This window comes from Pan paniscus, chromosome 20 (assembly GCF_029289425.2).
Source record: "Pan paniscus chromosome 20, NHGRI_mPanPan1-v2.0_pri, whole genome shotgun sequence".
Classification (NCBI taxonomy): Eukaryota; Metazoa; Chordata; class Mammalia; order Primates; family Hominidae; genus Pan; species Pan paniscus.
In genome coordinates, this window is record NC_073269.2 from 52,811,086 (window position 1) to 52,827,497 (window position 16,412).

General features: G+C 49.1%; 1 protein-coding gene and 1 long non-coding RNA gene across 7 annotated transcripts in view; one reads left to right on the forward strand and one right to left on the reverse strand.

Annotated features, from left to right (window-relative positions):
• The first annotated feature begins 33 nt into the window (after nt 1-33).
• On the forward strand, nt 34-16,083 carry LOC129394831 (uncharacterized). Its single transcript, XR_008622175.3, has 3 exons — nt 34-1,114; nt 11,652-11,759; nt 15,770-16,083. It is a non-coding gene; the product is annotated as an uncharacterized LOC129394831 (long non-coding RNA).
• The window catches only part of PRKD2 (protein kinase D2), a 44,708-nt gene continuing 41,242 nt past the window's right edge, over nt 12,947-16,412 (reverse strand). For all 6 annotated transcript variants that reach the window (XM_055104306.3, XM_063600425.1, XM_034945996.3 and 3 more), the window contains 2 exons: nt 13,664-13,749; nt 12,947-13,366 (listed from right to left, as the gene is read on the reverse strand). In XM_055104306.3, the coding sequence (XP_054960281.2) occupies nt 13,154-13,366; nt 13,664-13,749 (299 nt within the window). In that variant the 3' untranslated portion in view covers nt 12,947-13,153. The remainder of the gene's footprint in view (nt 13,367-13,663; nt 13,750-16,412) is intronic.

Consider the following 16,412-nt stretch of genomic DNA (forward strand, 5'->3'; position numbering starts at 1 on the left):
CGCATGCTCGCAACTGCCTACTCACTCCGCTCGCCACGCCCCCTCCGTGCAACTGCCTCGGGGCCCTGGCCACGCCCCCCCACGCGTCACAATGAAACAAGCCCGCCCTTGCTTCAATGCCATTGGTCTGTGCCTGGCCGGTCCTGCAGCAGGTTCCACCCTCTTGCGGGCGAGCTCTGGCTACCATTGGACTGTCCGGCGCGAGGGGAAGGGTGATCTATAAATAGGGAATGGGTACACGTGACAGTTTGGCAGCTGCTCCTACCCCTCCACCCCGCCCAACCTTCAGCTTCTGAGGCTGCGCAGGGGGAGAAAAGGGTTAGGGGGTCGAGCCCTGACTTCGCCTCCTCTTCCAAGAAGCCCTCCCAGACACTCAGCTGTAAAACCAGACGGACGTCCTCCGATAAAATTGTTTCTACTTAGGGCCGGCTTCACCGGCTTGGAATCCACTTAGAAGGGTCTTCGCGCTTGGTTGAATGTTCTGCAATTTCTGTCTTGAAATTTTTAGTTTTTGAGCAAGGGGCCCCTTATTTTCAGTTTGCACTAGGCCAAATATGTAGCCGGTCTTGCTGCTAAGAGTCTAAGATCGATTGCATTCCAAATTCTGGAATTATAAGACCCTGGGTGGAAGATTCTATGCTTTGACCAGAAGAGAGTCTAAGCAGCTTTTGTCTCCCAGGTGCTAGGAGGATGTGTGCTCATCATTCTTCCATTCCAGGGGCCTTTGTTCTACGTTCTAAGGGGCTTTGTTCTCAGCCTTCTATGATGCTCTATTCTCAACGTTCTCTGGTCCTAGGAGTCTGAGCCTGACATTCGTTTCCAAGACTTCCTGCTGTCTCTCCAGGCTCCGCAAGCAGGGCTGGCGCACCCTCAGGCGGCCAATCTGTATCACTACGCCGAGCCTGCCTCTACCAACTTCCAAGACCTAGCTCTAATATTCATACTCATCTCTCAGACAGACCTTGGCTTCCTAAAAGCCAAGGCCCAGAAGATCATACAAGAAATTCCCTCTTTTATGATTCCCCGTGCACGAAGTGACCTTCTGGTGGTGAGATGGAGAGAAATTGATAGTGGCGATAGACAGCAAAGTCTCCAGGAGCCAGACTTCCTCGGGGTGAGTCACAGATCTGTCACTTTCCAGCTGTGTGACCTTGGAAAACTTACTTAACTTCTCTGTGCCACCGTTTCTTCATCTGATCACGGGATCATAATACTGGCTGCCTCATGCAGTTGTTCTGAGCATTCAATGAAATGTATCAGGTACTTGGAGCAGTGTCTTCCATGGATCAAGAGCCACAGAAGGGTTTGACAAATAAGTTTAAAAACTAATCTAGTAAGTTTCAGGGGGGGAAATGTCTTGAAATTTATTAGAGACAACCTTTATTCAGTCTTCCTCTTGTTCAAAATAGACTTAGAAAATTAGTCGGGTGTGGTGGTGCACACCTGTAGCCCCAGCTACTTGGGAGGCTGAGGCGGAACGATCACTTGATTTCCTTTTTGACTTCTTGATGCTTTTATTAATGATGATGCCAAAAGATTTTTGGAGAATCAGCCAGGCGCAGTGGCTCATGTCTGTAATCCCAGTACTTTGGGAGGCTGAGGCAGGCAGATCACCTGAGGTCAGGAGTTCAGATCAGCCTGGCCAACATGGCGAAACCCCATCTGTACTAAAAATACAAAAATTAGCTGGGCATGATGGCACACACCGAGATTGTGCCACTGCACTCCAGCCTGGGTGACAGAGGGAGACTCCGTCTCAAAAAAAGAAAGAAAGAAAGAAATTGAGAGAGAGAGAGAGAGAAAGAAAGAAAAAGAAAGAGAGAGAGAAAGAAAGATAGATGTCTGGAGAATCAACAAGCAACAGTTGCTTCCAAACATGGCACACAAACTGGATATGGTGGCATGTACCTGTAGTGCGAGCTACTCAGGAGGCTGAGGCAGGAGGATCACTTGAGCCTGGGAGGCTGAGGCTACAGTGAGCCATGATTGCACCATTGCACTCCAGCCTGGGTGACAGAGCAAGACCCAATCTTTAAACAAAAAAAAAATTGTGATTACAGAGACTGAGTCCCATGCAGGGGCTGTTAATGAAGTTGCAGAAGCTCATAGACCTTGATTTATAGATGGTAGGGATGGGAAGAAGTTCCCATAAAAATCGAGTGGTGCGTTGGGAGAGGCCTTTGAGGAAGGCGTGTAGGGCACAGTGCTGCATCCAAAGGCTTTGGTGATGCGAGTGAAGGGGATGGGGCCCTGGGAGTAGTGATTTGTGCTGAGAAAGGGGAACAAAACTGACAATCCTAATTGCAGTTGTAAGACTGAGTAAACACTTTTGCAAAAGTAAGCCAGGGGCATTGTGGATCTCGCAGACTGGAAGGTAGAATAGGGAGGGGAGATGTGTCATTTGGGAAGAGACAGAAGTTAAAGCTGGAGAATTGTGATCTGAGAAGCATGTAATCAAAGATCAGTCAAAGAGAATGCAAATGAGGCCGGGTGGGGTGGCTCATGCCTGTAATCCCAGCACTTTGGGACGCAGAGGCAGGCAGATCATTTGAGGTCAGGAGTTCAAGACCAGCCTGGCCAACATGGCAAAACCCCGTCTCTACTAAAAATATAAAAATTAGCTGGGTGTGGTGGTGCACGCCTGTAATCCCACCTACTTGGGAGGCTGAGGCAGGAGAATCGCTTGAACCTGGGAGGTGGAGGTTGCACTGAGCTGAGATCACGCCACTGCACTCCAACCTGGGCAACAGAGGGAGGCTCTGTCTCTAAATAAATAAATAGAGAGAGAGAGAATGCAAATGAAAGGCAAAAGTCATATGATGAGAAGCAGGCACGGGAGGACCAGAATGGGTATTAAAATGGGGAATCCTAGCCAGGCTCTGTGACATGCACCTGTAGTACCAGCTACCCAGAAGACAGAAGCAGGAGGATTGTGTGAGCTCAGGAGTTCAAGGCCAACCTGGGCAACATGGTGAGACCCTGTCTCTAAAATAGTGTGTGTGGGAGGGAATCCTGGAGTTTCTGATTCCAGGAGCGGGCTGTCTCATGATGTCGTCTGCTTGACCCAAGGTTCTTGGGAGAGCTGTCTACGATTGCAGCCTTGTCTGCTGCCAGGGCTCTTGAAAGAGCCTCCCTCTGAGGTCTCCAACGGGAGTGGATTCCCATTCAGCACAGGTCTTATATCTCTTCATCTCTGAGATATGAACCCAAGGCAGGACAGTCTGGTGTTTGCAATAGTGTAGGGTCCATCCCATCTGAGTTCAAGGTTAGACTTCCTGCAATGTCTTTTCCGGAGGACTAAATTCCCTGTTTGGAAATTATGAAGAGGCCGTGATGGAGTATTTGGAGGGAAGGCAGCTCACACCTGTTAGTGACAAGCATAAGTGTACTTAGTCCTTGATAATATCTGAGCATGTCGATTGTAATAGATTAGAGTCCTCAAGGGCCCAATAGGAGTAGAATCCTTGTGAGTCTTTGAGTGATTATTTCATAAGAAGATTATTGATATGTGCTCTGGTAGGAAGAGTAATGGCCCCCCCCTAAGATGTCTACATCTTTATCCCTGGAACCTGTGAATATAGCACCTTTTATGGAAAAAGGAACTTTTTGTGATTAAGAATCTTGAGATAGGGAGATTTATCTTGGATTATCCTGGTGGACCCAGTATCATCACAAGTTTCCTTGTAAGATGGAGGCAAGAACGTTAGAGTCAGAGAAATATGTAAATATAGAAGCAGAGGCCGGGCCAGGCACAGTGGCTCACACCTGTAATCCCAAAGCTTTGGGAGGCCGAGTGGGGGAGGATCGCTTGAGGCCAGGACTTTGAGACCAGCCTGGGCAACACGTTTCTACAAAAAAAAAAAAAAAAAAAAAAAATCAAAAAATTAGCCAGGCATGATGGCGCACATCTGTGGCCCCAGTTATCTAGGAGGAGGATCGCTTGAGGCCACCAGTCTGATGCTGCAGTGAGCTGTGATTGTGCCAGTGCATTCCAGCCTGGGGCGACAGGGAAAGACCCTGTCTCAAAAAATAAAATAAAATAAATCTGTGTTATTTTAAGCCACCACATTCATGGTGATTTGTTCTAGCAGTGTATTCATTTGCTAAGGTGGCCATAACAAAACACTACAGACATAGTTTAAACGACAGAAATTTATTTTCTCACCATTCTAGAGGCCAAGAAGTCCAAGATCAAGGCGTCGGCAGGGCTGGTTTCCTCCGAGGCCTCTCTCCTTGGCTTGCAGATGGTCACCTTCTCACTGTGTCCACACATGGTTTCCAGTATGTGTGCACACATCCCTGTGCCTCTCTCCTTGTCTTTTTTTTTTTTTAAGACAGAATCTTGCTCTGCCACCCAGATTGGAGTGCAGTGGCACGATCTCGGCTCACTGCAACCTCCGCCTCTCAGGTTACAGTGATTCTCCTGCCTCAGCCTCCCGAGTAGCTGGGATTACAGGCATGAGCCAACTCACCCAGCTAATTTTTGTATTTTTAGTAGAGATGGGATCTCACCATGTTGGTCACGCTGGTCTCAAACTTCTGACCTCAAGTGATCTGCCTGCCTTGGCCTCCCAAAGTGCTGGAATTATAGGTGTGAGCCACCGCACCCGGCCCAAAAAACTTTTTAATTAGCTGGGCGTGGTGGTGCATGCCTGAAGTCCTGGCTACTGGGGAGGCTGGGGAGGAAGAATCACTTGAGCCCAGGAGGTTGAGGCTGCAGTGGGCCATGATTGCACCACTGTGCTCCAACCTGGGCAACAGAGCAAGACTCTGTCTCAAAAAAAAAAAAAAAAAAAAAGGAAAGAAAAAGGAAAATAAGCTAATGCTTGTGGTTATGGGGAAGTCAAGGGACAACAGTGGGCAAGGGTAAGTTCAATTCTTCAGTTAGTTTGGCAAGTTTAAGTTTGACGAGACTGAATCGGCATGTTCAATTTGTCCTGATGATCATGGGCAATAGGGCTAAAGGATTTCTGTGAAATGGGAGTACCCACTGGTTCTCTGGATTAGCCTGCTTGATATGGGTAGGCTTTGTGACTCCACCCAAATCTCGTTTTGAACTGCAGTCCCCAGGTGTTTAAGGAAAGACCTGGTGGGAAATGATGGGCTCACGGGGGCTGTTCTTGTGACAGTGAGGGAGTTCTCACAAGATCTGATGGTTTTATAAATGGTAGTTTTTCCTGCATTTACACACACGCACTGTCTTGCCTACTGCCATGCGAGATGGGCCTCTTCACCTTCCACCATGATTGTAAGTTTCCTTAGGCCTCCCCAGCCATGTGGAACTGTCAGTCAATTAAACCTCTTTCCTTTATAAATTACCCAGTCTCAGCCAGGCGTGGTGGCTCAAACCTGTAATCCCAGCACTTTGGGAGGCCAAGGTGGGCAGATTACTTGAGGTCAGGAGTTCAAGACCAGCCTGGCCAACATGGTGAAACCCCATCTCTACTAAAATACAAAAAATCAGCCGGGCATGGTGGCATGCACCTGTAATCCCAGCTACTCAGGAGGCTGAAGCAGGAGAATCGCTTGAATCCAGGAGGCAGAGGTTGCAGTGAACTGAGATTGCACCACTGCACTCCAGCCTGGGTGAGAGAAAAAGACCCTGTCTCAATTATTAACTGTGGTCACTGTGCGGTGCAATGGGCCGCTAAAATGTATTCCTCCAGTCTAGCTGAAACTTTGTACCTTTGATCAACATCTTTCCTGGGTCAGGCACAGTGGCTCATGCCTGTAATCCCAGCACTTTGGGAAGCCGAGGTGGGAGGATCGTTTGAGCCCGAGAGTTCAAGACCAGCCTAGGCAACACAGTGAAACCCTGTCTCTACAAAAAATAATTAAAATCTTCCTTTTCCTCATCCCCCCTCTGGCGCTGAGTGTGCTGTTTGGGCTGACTTGGGTTCAGGGAGGCATGGAAACACTATGAGCTTGTTGAAAGTCAGAAGAGAGCCTACTGCTTAGAAATTTCCTGCCGGGTGTTTAAGGTGAAGGGCCATCCACAAAGAGGGTGACACGAGATTGTCACATGGAGGCTCTGCAAGGTCAGGACAAGAAAGAATAAGAATCTGGGGCCCGGGGGGCCGGACGCGGTGGCTCACGCCTGTAATCCCAGCACTTTGGGAGACCCAGGTGGGTGGATCACAAGGTCAGGAGATCGAGACCATCCTGGCTAACACGGTGAAACCCTGCCTCTACTAAAAATACAAAAAATTAGCCAGGCATGGTGGTGGGCGCCTGTAGTCCCAGCTACTCAGGATGCTGAGGCCGGAGAATAGCATGAACCTAGGAGGCAGAGGTTGCAGTGAGCTGAGATCACGCCACTGCACTCCAGCCTAGGCAATAGAGCAAGACTCCGTCTCAAAAAAAAAAAAAAGAATCTGGGTCCGGGCCCGGTGGCTCATGCCTGTAAATCCCAGCACTTTGGGAGGCCAAGGTGCAAGGATCGCTTGAGGCCAGGAGTTGGGAACCAGCCTGGGCCACATAGTGAGACCCTATCTCCAAAAAATTTAAAAACTTAGCCAGTTATAGTGGTGCATGCCTGTAGTTCCAGCTAGTAGGGAGGCTGAAGCGAGAGGATTGTTTGAGCCTGGGAGTTTGAGGCTGCAGTAAGCTATGATCGTGCTACTACACTCCAGCCTGAGTGAGAGAGCAAGATCCTGTCTCAAAAAAAAAAAAAAAAAAAAAGCATGTTAGGGAGCTCCAATTCCCCAGGCAATCCTTCCTTGCCTCTTCCCAGCTTCTGGTGGCTCATGGCAATCTCTAACATCATTTGGCTTGTGGCTGCATCATTCCAAGCTCTGCCTTCATCCTCACATGCTTCTCCCTGTGTCTTACGTGGCCACCTTCTCATAAAGACACCACTCGGCCAGGCGCGGTGGCTCACACCTGTAATCCCAGCACTTTAGGAGGCCGAGGCGAGCGGATCACCTGAGGTCGGGAGTTTGAGACCAGCCTGACCAACATGGAGAAAACCCCGTCTCTACTAAAAATACAAAATTAGCCGGGCATGGTGGTGCATGCCTGTAACCCAGCCACTCGGGAGGCTGAGGCAGGAGAATTGCTTGAACCCGGGAGGCAGGGTTTGCGGTGAGCCAAGATCGCGCCATTGCGCTCCAGCCTGGGCAACAAGAGCGAAACTCCATCTCAAAAAACAACAAAAAAAGACACCAGTCATGTTGCATTAGGGGCCCACCCTACCCCAGTATGACCTCCTTTTAACTGATTACATCTGCAATGACCTTATTTCCAAGTAGGGTCATATCCTGAGGTACTAGGGAGACAAAATTCAACCGATGACCAGCCCAGAAATCACTGGAGTTGCCTTTTAGTCTTGAATAAAACAAAAATAATAATGGTATAAATGCATGCTGTGTGGATAAGGTTTTGCCTTCAAGGGCAAGGTCATGCCCTAAATCTTGTGCTTATGAATTACATAGTTATAATTTGTCCTAGACACCCTTTTTTTTTTCTGAGACAGGGTCTTGCTGTTTTGCCCAGGTGGAGTGCTGTGATGCAATCTCGGCTCACTGCAGCCTCAACCTGTCAGGCTCAAGCAATCCTCCCACCTCAGCCTCCTGAGTAGCTGGGACTAGAAGCATGCATCACCACACTCAGCTAATTTTTTTATCTTTTATTTTTGTAGAGATGGGGTCTCCCTATGTTACCCAGGCTAATCTCGAACTCCTGGACTCAAGTGATCCTCCCACCTTGGCCTCCCAAAGTGCTGGGATTACAGACATGAGCCTGTCCTTTGTGAGCAAGGGCTTGGGGCAGATTTTTATTTGTTTTTCCTACTTCCTGTATAATTGCAGAAACTTGGGGCATGTGTGGAGTGTGAGTGAGTGAGCTGCTGGAATGAATTGACCAGACAGGACATCATCTATGTATGGGATTAGAATGGAATTACAGGAGAAAACCAAATCCCTCAAATTAGCATTCAGGATCGGAAAAAAAAGTAAGTAGGGGTTTCAACGAACCACTGAGGCATAGCAGTCTATGTATGTTTACTGTTGACTTTCAAGGGGAAAGGGAAACAGGGCTGTGGATCATCAGGTGTGTGAAAGAAGGCAGAGGGCATGTTAGTACAGTCGAGTGGGTGGTGTTGGCTGGTCTAGAATAGAGGCCAGTATAATGTTTGGATTGGAAACAGCAGGAACCACAGTGTGACTATTTTGTTTACAGCCTTGAGGTCTTGGACTTGCTGGTATCCTTTATCATTGAGACTGTTATTGGGATTTTTTTTTTTTTTTTTGAGACAGAGTCTCACTCTGTCACCCAGGCTGGAGTGCAATGGCGCGATCTCAGCTCACTGCAACTTCTGCCTCTCGGGTTCAAGCAATTCTTCTACCTTAGCCTCCTGAGTAGCTGGGATTACAGGTACCTGCCGCCATGCCCAGCTAATTTTTAAATTTGTTTTTAGTAGAGACGGGGTTTCACCATGTTGGCCAGGCCGGTCTACAACTCCTGATCTCAGGTGATCTACCCGCCTCGGCCTCCCAAATTACAGGTGCTATCATTAGGATTCTTGGCAGACAGGAGTGTTGTAGGGGATGGAAGTGGATAGTAGGAGGCTCTGAATAATGGGTTGGGGGCCCTAGTGTGCCTCTGGTGTCAGAGCATATTAAGGCAGCTTCAAGAAGGGCATGAAAAGATCTAATTCTATTCCACAACTTGGGGTAATTGGTTAAAAAAAAAAAGGGAGCCAGGTGCAGTGGCTCACACCTGTAATCTCAACACTTTGGGAGACCGAGGTGGGAGGACTGCTTGAGGCCAGGACTTTGAGACCAGCCTGGGCGACATAGCAAGACCTTGTCTCTATTTAAACAAAATTTTTTTTAATTCTAAAAAGAAAGGATCTACTTCTACCTTAAGAGGTTCAGCCTCCCAGAGGCACCCTATGTTTGTTGAGTTGGGGGCTCAAAGAGAATCAGGAATGCAAGTCACAGATCTTGGATATGTAGGTCTGAGGGAGAGGTGGATGTTTTGGGAAGGGGGTGGTTGGAGTGGTGGGAAGGTTAGTGGACTGAGATGAACAAGGGCAGAATTAGGGACTGGGAGACATAAGCCCTCTTGTGAATATGAAATATTATGGCTTTGGCTGGGCACGGTGGCTCACACCTGTAATCCCAACACTTTGGGAGGCCAAGGCAGGTGGATCACTTGAGGTCAGGAGTTTGAGACCAGCCTGTCCAACATGGTGAAACCCTGCCTCTACTAAAAATACAAAAATTAGCCGGTTGTGATGGTGTGCACCTGTGATCCCAGTTGCTTGGGAGGATGAAGCAGGAGAATCGCTTGAACCTGGGAGGTAGAAGTTGCAGTGAGGTGAGATTGCACCACTGCACTCCAGCCTCGGTGACAGAGCGAGATTCCATCTCAAAAACAAACAAACAAACAAAAAAGAAATATTATTGTTCTACGTTGATAGAACATCCCTTTCTAAAGGGATTATTGGAGTAATTTGAATAAGAAACTGTGCTGGGTAGTAGAGAGCCCAGTGAGCCCAAGAGTGGCTTAGACAGGCATAAACCATGTGACTAATTGTGGTCTCATCACCATTATTGCTGTGTACTGAGGTAGGGAGAGGGGACTGAGATATTTATGGCAAAGCATGTGGCCCCTGTGTCTACAAAAACCCTGGCAGGATGCTCATTAAGGGGGTTGATGGTCATTTCCCCCTGAAGGTTAAGGAATCCTTATAGACACAGAGGAGAAAGTTGGCTGGAAGTGAGTCACTGGGAGACTGAATCTTAGACTCAAATTCCTTTTGCATTTCAAAGCTAAATAGTGTCAAGTCCAATGTCCCTTTTCTTTACAGTATATACAAGTGTCTCTATCAACATTAGGTTTTGAGGCTGAGTGCAGTGGCCCACACCTGTAATCCCAGCACTTTTGAGAGGTGGAGGATCGTTCAACCCCAGAAGTTCAAGACCAGCCTGGGCAACATAGTGAGACCCCATCTCTATAACAAATAAAAAACATGCCCGGGCACGGTGGTTCATGCCTGTAATCCCAGCACTTTGGGAGGCCAAGGCGGGCAGATCACTTGAGGTCAGGAGTTCGAGACCAGCCTGGCCAACATGGCAAAACCCCTTCTCTACTAAAAATACAAAAATTAGCTGGGCGTGGTGGCATGTGCCTGTAGTCTTAGCTACTTGGGAGGCTGAGGTGGGAAGATCACTTGAGCCCAGGAGGTTGAGGCTGCAGTGAGCTGTGATCGTGCCACTGCACTTCGGCCTGGGCAACAGAGCGAGATTCCATCTCAAAAAATAATAAAATAATAAAAAAATTTAAAACTACATAAAAAACAAAAAATTAGCCAGGTGTGGTGGCTCATGCCTGTAGTCCCAGCTACTCAAGAGGCTGAGGGGGAGGATGGCTTGAACCCTGTAGTTTGAGGCTGCAGTGAGCTACGATCATACCACTGCACGGAAGCCTGTGTGATAGAGCAACACCCTGTCTCTAACAAACAAAATTAGGTTTTGTGATTCCAGTGGTCCTGATAGGATAAACTTTTTGTCTCTAATGATTTAAGTTATAGGGCCCTAAGTTTTCATTGTATGGATTTTTTTTTTTTTTGAGACAGAGTTTCGCTCTTGTTGCCCAGGCTGGAGTGCAGTGGCACGATCTCAGCTCACCGCAACCTCCGCCTCCCAGGTTCAAGCGATTGTCCTGCCTCAACCTCCCGAGTAGCTGGGATTACAGGCATGCACCACTATGCCTGGCTAATTTTGTATTTTTAGTAGAGACGGGGTTTCTCCATGTTGATCAGGCTGGTCTCAAACTCCTGACCTCAGATGATCCACCCACCTCAGCACTCAAAGTGCTGAGATTACAGGCGTGAGCCACTGCGCCCGGCCTTGATTTTATCTTTCATGGCATCCTCATGATATACGCTCTCTCCTGGAATTCTATAATTGAGGAAGTTCAATGTTTTTGAATCATGTCTCTCATTTCTGGTCTCTGGATATTAACTAGTGGCCAAGACAGAAGCAGATCAGGGCTGATAGTCTTTTCCATACATTTTCTAGCCTGGGTCTGTCACAGGAGATGGATTCATCTCTATGTTGCCTACACTTCTGGACCTTAGACTAAATAGAGGGATAGGCACTGGGGATGGAGTCTAAGAGCCTTTCCCCAATAGTCTTAGCAACTATGCCTCAGAGGTATACTGCTCCTTTGGATACCTTCATTTACTGAGGCTCGTTTAGCATTTTCAAATCAAAGAGCTGCATTTTGGCCAGGCGCAGTGGCTCATGCATGTAATCCCAGCACTTTGGGAGGCCTAGGCAGGCAGATCGCTTGAGCCCAGGAGTTTGAGACCAGCCTGGGCAACATGGTAAAACCTCGGCAAAAAATCCAAAAAATTAGCTGGGCATGGTGGCATGTGCCTGTAGTTCCAGCTACTCAGGAGGCTGAGGTGGGAGGATCACTTGAGCCCAGAAGGTCAAGGCTGCAGTAAGCTGTGTTCATGCCACTGCACTCCAGCCTGGGAAACAGAGACCCTGCCTCAGGAAAAAAAAAAAAAAAAAGCTGCAGCTCTGGAACCATCAGATGGACAAGGTGATACAAATCAAATTGGAAAATCCCAGAGTAAGCTCCCAGTATTAGCCTAAATTGGCTACTAAATTCTTTCCTGTTTTCCTGGTTTTTAGGCTATGTTGCCCAAACTGGACTCGAACTCCTGGACTCCAGCGATCCTCCCACCTCAGCCGCTTAAGTAGCTGGGAATACAGTCACCCGCCACCATGCCCAGCTTTCAGGTAGGTCTTTGCAGCACGTAAGTCAGAGCGTTCTGAAAGTCTGAAGAAAACTTGTTCAGGTCCATGCTCGGATCGTTCACCTTCAGCTGTGGAAGGTGGATGACCATGTGTTAGGGTGTTACTGGAGAACTGGGGAGCTGGAGTCAAAGGTAGAGAGAGGTGGATACGTGTTCCCTCCAGTTCATTCCCTCTGCCTTCAGTCTTTCAAGGCCAAGATGAAGCCTAAGAGGTCCCCTCTGATTCCCCACTCTCTCTGACCCCTGAGCTCATTCTAGGCTGCCCAAGCCTCCCAAACTCCCCCAGTCCAGCCCTTCCCGTTCTGGGTCATCACTGTCCAGGGGCAGGTATGTCTCTCTACTGGAAGGGCAGTCCTTGGCTGTCTCAGTCACCACTGTGTCCCCAGCATCACCCAGCTCAGTGACACAAAGGAATGAGTGAATATATATTTCTCTATATATTTCATATATAGAGAAGTCATCACATCAACATAAAATAAAATACTGAATGTTACATATCAGTTTTCTAGTATGGATCAGACTTGGGCTAACTGCATTTTATTATTTGATTTTTGAGACAGGGTCTCACTCTCTTGCCCAGGCTAGAGTGCAGTGGTGTGATCTTGGCTCACTGCAATCTCTGCTTCTTGGGCTCAAGCGATCCTCTAGCCTCAACCTCCAAGTAGCTGGGACCACAGGTGCAAGCCACCACACTTGGCTAATTTTTGAACTTTTTGTAGAAAGGGAGTTTCATCACGTTGGCCAGGCTGCTCTCAAACTCCTGAGATCCAAGGGATCTGCCTGCCTCGGCCTCCCAAAGTGCTGGGATTATAGGCATGAGCCACCACACCCAGCCTGAATTAATAGTTGTGATTAGCAGTAACACCACCACATAAAAAATCAGTCATCACAAACCATGAGATTACTTTTTCTCCAAGTTCTCTACCCTCCAGTCACATTCCTTCCATCTCTCCCGTTTCCAACTCCTCCTCCATTACTCCTCCCTCTCCCTTCTCATCTTCTCTCCTGGCAATCTTCCTCTATATTTTCTACCCCAGCTCGTCCTCCTTCCAAGACTCCTCTCCCATCAGTCCTCTCTCCCCACCCCTTCCATCCTTCCTCTTTTCAGGCAGTCCTCCTTCCAGATGAACTCCATGTTGGTACAACAGAGTAATGATCGAGAGTGCCGTGTGCTGAGATCAAGGCCATGGGGCCAGAGATGAGTCCGTTTTAATTGCTGGGGAAACAGGGAGGGGACTTGGAAATAGCTCCCCCCACCCCACTCCCCACGTGTCCCATCCAGTTTGGGCAGGAAGCCACTTTCCCTAGAACAGTTCATTGCTGGGATCCTGTGAAGAACCGCTGTGGAGGGCAGCAGCTGGACGAGGGCACAGGACCTCAGAGAACACTGATGCGCTCCGCCAGCCCCTGCATGTCGTGGTCCTGTGGTGGACGGGCCCCACCTAGATCCCTGTCCGTGGGCAGCCCAGACCCAGGCAGCGGATGCTCTGCTGCAAACTGCTCCCAGCGCGCATCGTCACTCTCATGCGTGATGTATCGCTCTCCCATCTTCCCCTCCAGCTCTCGGAGGTCCAGCCACGTCTGGTACTCCTGGGACCGAGAGAACTGGGGTTAGCTTGGGGTCTGAATTGGAGCAGTGCCTGGATATCCTCTGGTTTGCCACTGAGAGCTTGGTACCAATGAAGGTGAAGCCATACCCTCTGCAACCCACCCAGCCAGTAGACATTTAGCTCCACTCCCTCTTCCTGCACCCAGCCAATGGGAGGCCTAGCCACATTCCAGACCCAAGGAAACCTACAGCCTTCACAACCTGCCTAGCCAATAAACGATCTAGTCCCACCCCTTCCTCCAATCCAGCCAATGGGCCAGCCCTGCCCCCTGCATCACCTGTAACCAGGGGTGGCTGAGAGATTTGTCCACGCTGTAGCGTTTGCGCATCTTCACCTGCAGCAGGTTGTTGATGAGGTCAATGGCTGCACAGGAAAGAGAAACAGGTCAAGCCCTACAGGTCAAGGGTCACTCCTCCTCCAATAGGCACCCCCTAGCCTACCTGCCTGCCATCAACACCTTCCTTCTGCACCAGCTCAGGTGGCTCAGAAGCCTCACCTGTGCCAATCACTCACCCACCCATTTCCTCATTACATTACAAATTTGTCTCCTCCTGCCCACGCATGTTCACACCAGCTCCCTCTCTTCACCTGTTCTCTACCTCAATTTCCCCATTCCCCTATGTCACCTTTTTTTTTCTTTTTGTCATACACAGGTACATACAATTACACTTGTACTATTCTTTTTATTTTTGCTTATTTATTTATTGAGACAGAGTCTCACTCTGTCGCCCAGGCTGGAGTGCAGTGGCACGATCTTGGCTCACTGCAACCTCTGCCTCCCAGGTTCATGTGATTCTCCTGCCTCAGCCTCCCAAGTAGCTAGGAATACAGGTGTGTGTCACCATGTCCTGCTAACTTTTTGTATTTTTAGTAGAGATGGGGTTTCACCATATTGGCCAGGCTGGTCTCTAACTCCTGACCTCAAGCAATCCGCCTGCCTTGGCCTCCCAAATTGTTGGGATTACAGGCATGAGCCACTGCGCCCGGCCTAAATGGATTTTCAACCTACAATACTTCCTTTTTTTTTTTTTTGAGACAGGGTCTCATTGTTACCCAAGCTGAAGTGCAGTGGCGTGATCAATGCTCACTGAAGCCTCCACCTCCCCAGCTTCATTGATTCTCCTGCCTTAGCCTCCTGAGCAGCCAGCTAGGACTACAAGCACCTGTCACTATGGCCGGCTAATTTTTGTATTTTTTGTAGAGATACATTGCCCACGCTGGTCTTGAACTCCTGGGCTCAAGCAATCTGCCTACCTTGGCCTCCCAAGGTGCTGGGATTATGGGCTTCAGCCACTGCGCCTGACCAATTTATGATATTTTCAATTTACAATGGGCAATGGGTTTATCAGGTTTATCTAACCCCAGTGTAAATCAGGGAGCATCTATGTCATCAGGCTGGGCGCGGTGGCTCATGCCTGTAATCCCAACACTTTGGGAGGCCGAGGCGGGTGGATCACCCGAGGTCAGGAGTTCGAGACAAGCCTGGCCAACACGGAAACCCCGTCTCTACTAAAAATACAAAAAATTAGCTGGGCATGGTAGCGCATGCCTGTAGTCCCAGCTACTCAGGAGGCTGAGGCAGAATCGCTTGAACTCAGGAGGCAGAGGTTGCAGTGAGCCAAGATCGTGCCACTGCACTCCAGCCCGGGTGACAAAAGCGAAACTCCGTCTCAAACAAAACAAAACAAAACAACGTCATCAGATGGTAGTTAGTCACCATTGCCTGCAGAAGGCTCAGAGATAGGCCTGTTCATTGTGAAAAAGAGGACTAGCGAATGTCAAGCTTCAAGACAAGCCAGCACTCATCCGAGGCTCTCTCCTTGATGGGAAGCCATGAAGGACAAGGCTTCACTGTATGAACCCATCCGAGGAGAGGCCTGGTGCACACAGGCACCCTGCTCCCGTCAACACCCACAGGAGTCTGTGATCCTCACACAGGTGCAACCACACTTAAATTCACTTGTGCACACTCGATGCACTTTTACTGAGGGACTTCTGAGTGGGTCTCAAAAGACAATGCTGGCAGGGTGTGATGGCTTATGCCTGCAATCCCAGCACTTTGGGAGGCTGAGGCGGGCAAATAACTTGAGGTCAGGAGTTCAAGACCAGCCTGGCTAACATGGCGAAACCCTGTCTCTACTAAAAATACAAAACATGAGCCAGGCATGGTGCTGTGTGCCTGTAATCCCAGTTACTCGGGAGGCTGAGGCAGGAGAATCCCTTGAACCCAAGAGGTGGAGGTTGCAGTGAGCTGAGATCACGCCACTGCACTCCAGCGTGGGTGAAAGAGCGAGACTCCATCTCAAAAAAAAAAAAAAAGCCAGTGTTGAGCACCCCCAATATTACTCCAGGACTCAAGTCAATCCACATTCTCACTGCTTAGGGCCCATGCTCTTAGACCACCACCAAGACCTTGTCTTGTCCTGCACCGAGCAACCTCCGCGTCACCCTGCTCCACCTGCTCCATGAAGCCGCACCCTCCAGAGAGGACCCTTCCCCTTTCCACCCTTCGCGGACCACTCAATGAGCTACCCTGCACCTGACCCCTTCTGTCCAAGTCATCACAGTATTCCCAGAGCTGGAACACTCAATGCCTGGCACATCGTGGGCACTCAACATGTTGAATCAATGGTTACAAATACATGAATGTACTTGTTGAATAAATGGTTATAAATAAATGAATGAATGATCCCCCCCTTCCCATACTCCATCTGTCTTCCTGAGCTCCCTGGCTCCAACACAGGTCCCTTGTTCTCCTGGCTTCTGACACACCCCAGTATCTTAGCCCTGCCTCTGGCCCTCTAAACATGCCATCCCACACCCAGCCTCAAAGCTCCAGGCCTTAGGACTTAACTTTTCCAAGCAGGGAAAGTTACAGACCCATTCCCAAGTAGGTTCAAGTCACCAGGCCCGGTGCCACTTCATCAGGCCCAGCCACAACACCAAAGCCCCAGAATGCAGAGTGCAATGTCTGCCTCAGTCCTGGCTCCCTTCTCCTCCCCACTCCCATCCACTCCCAGCTTCCA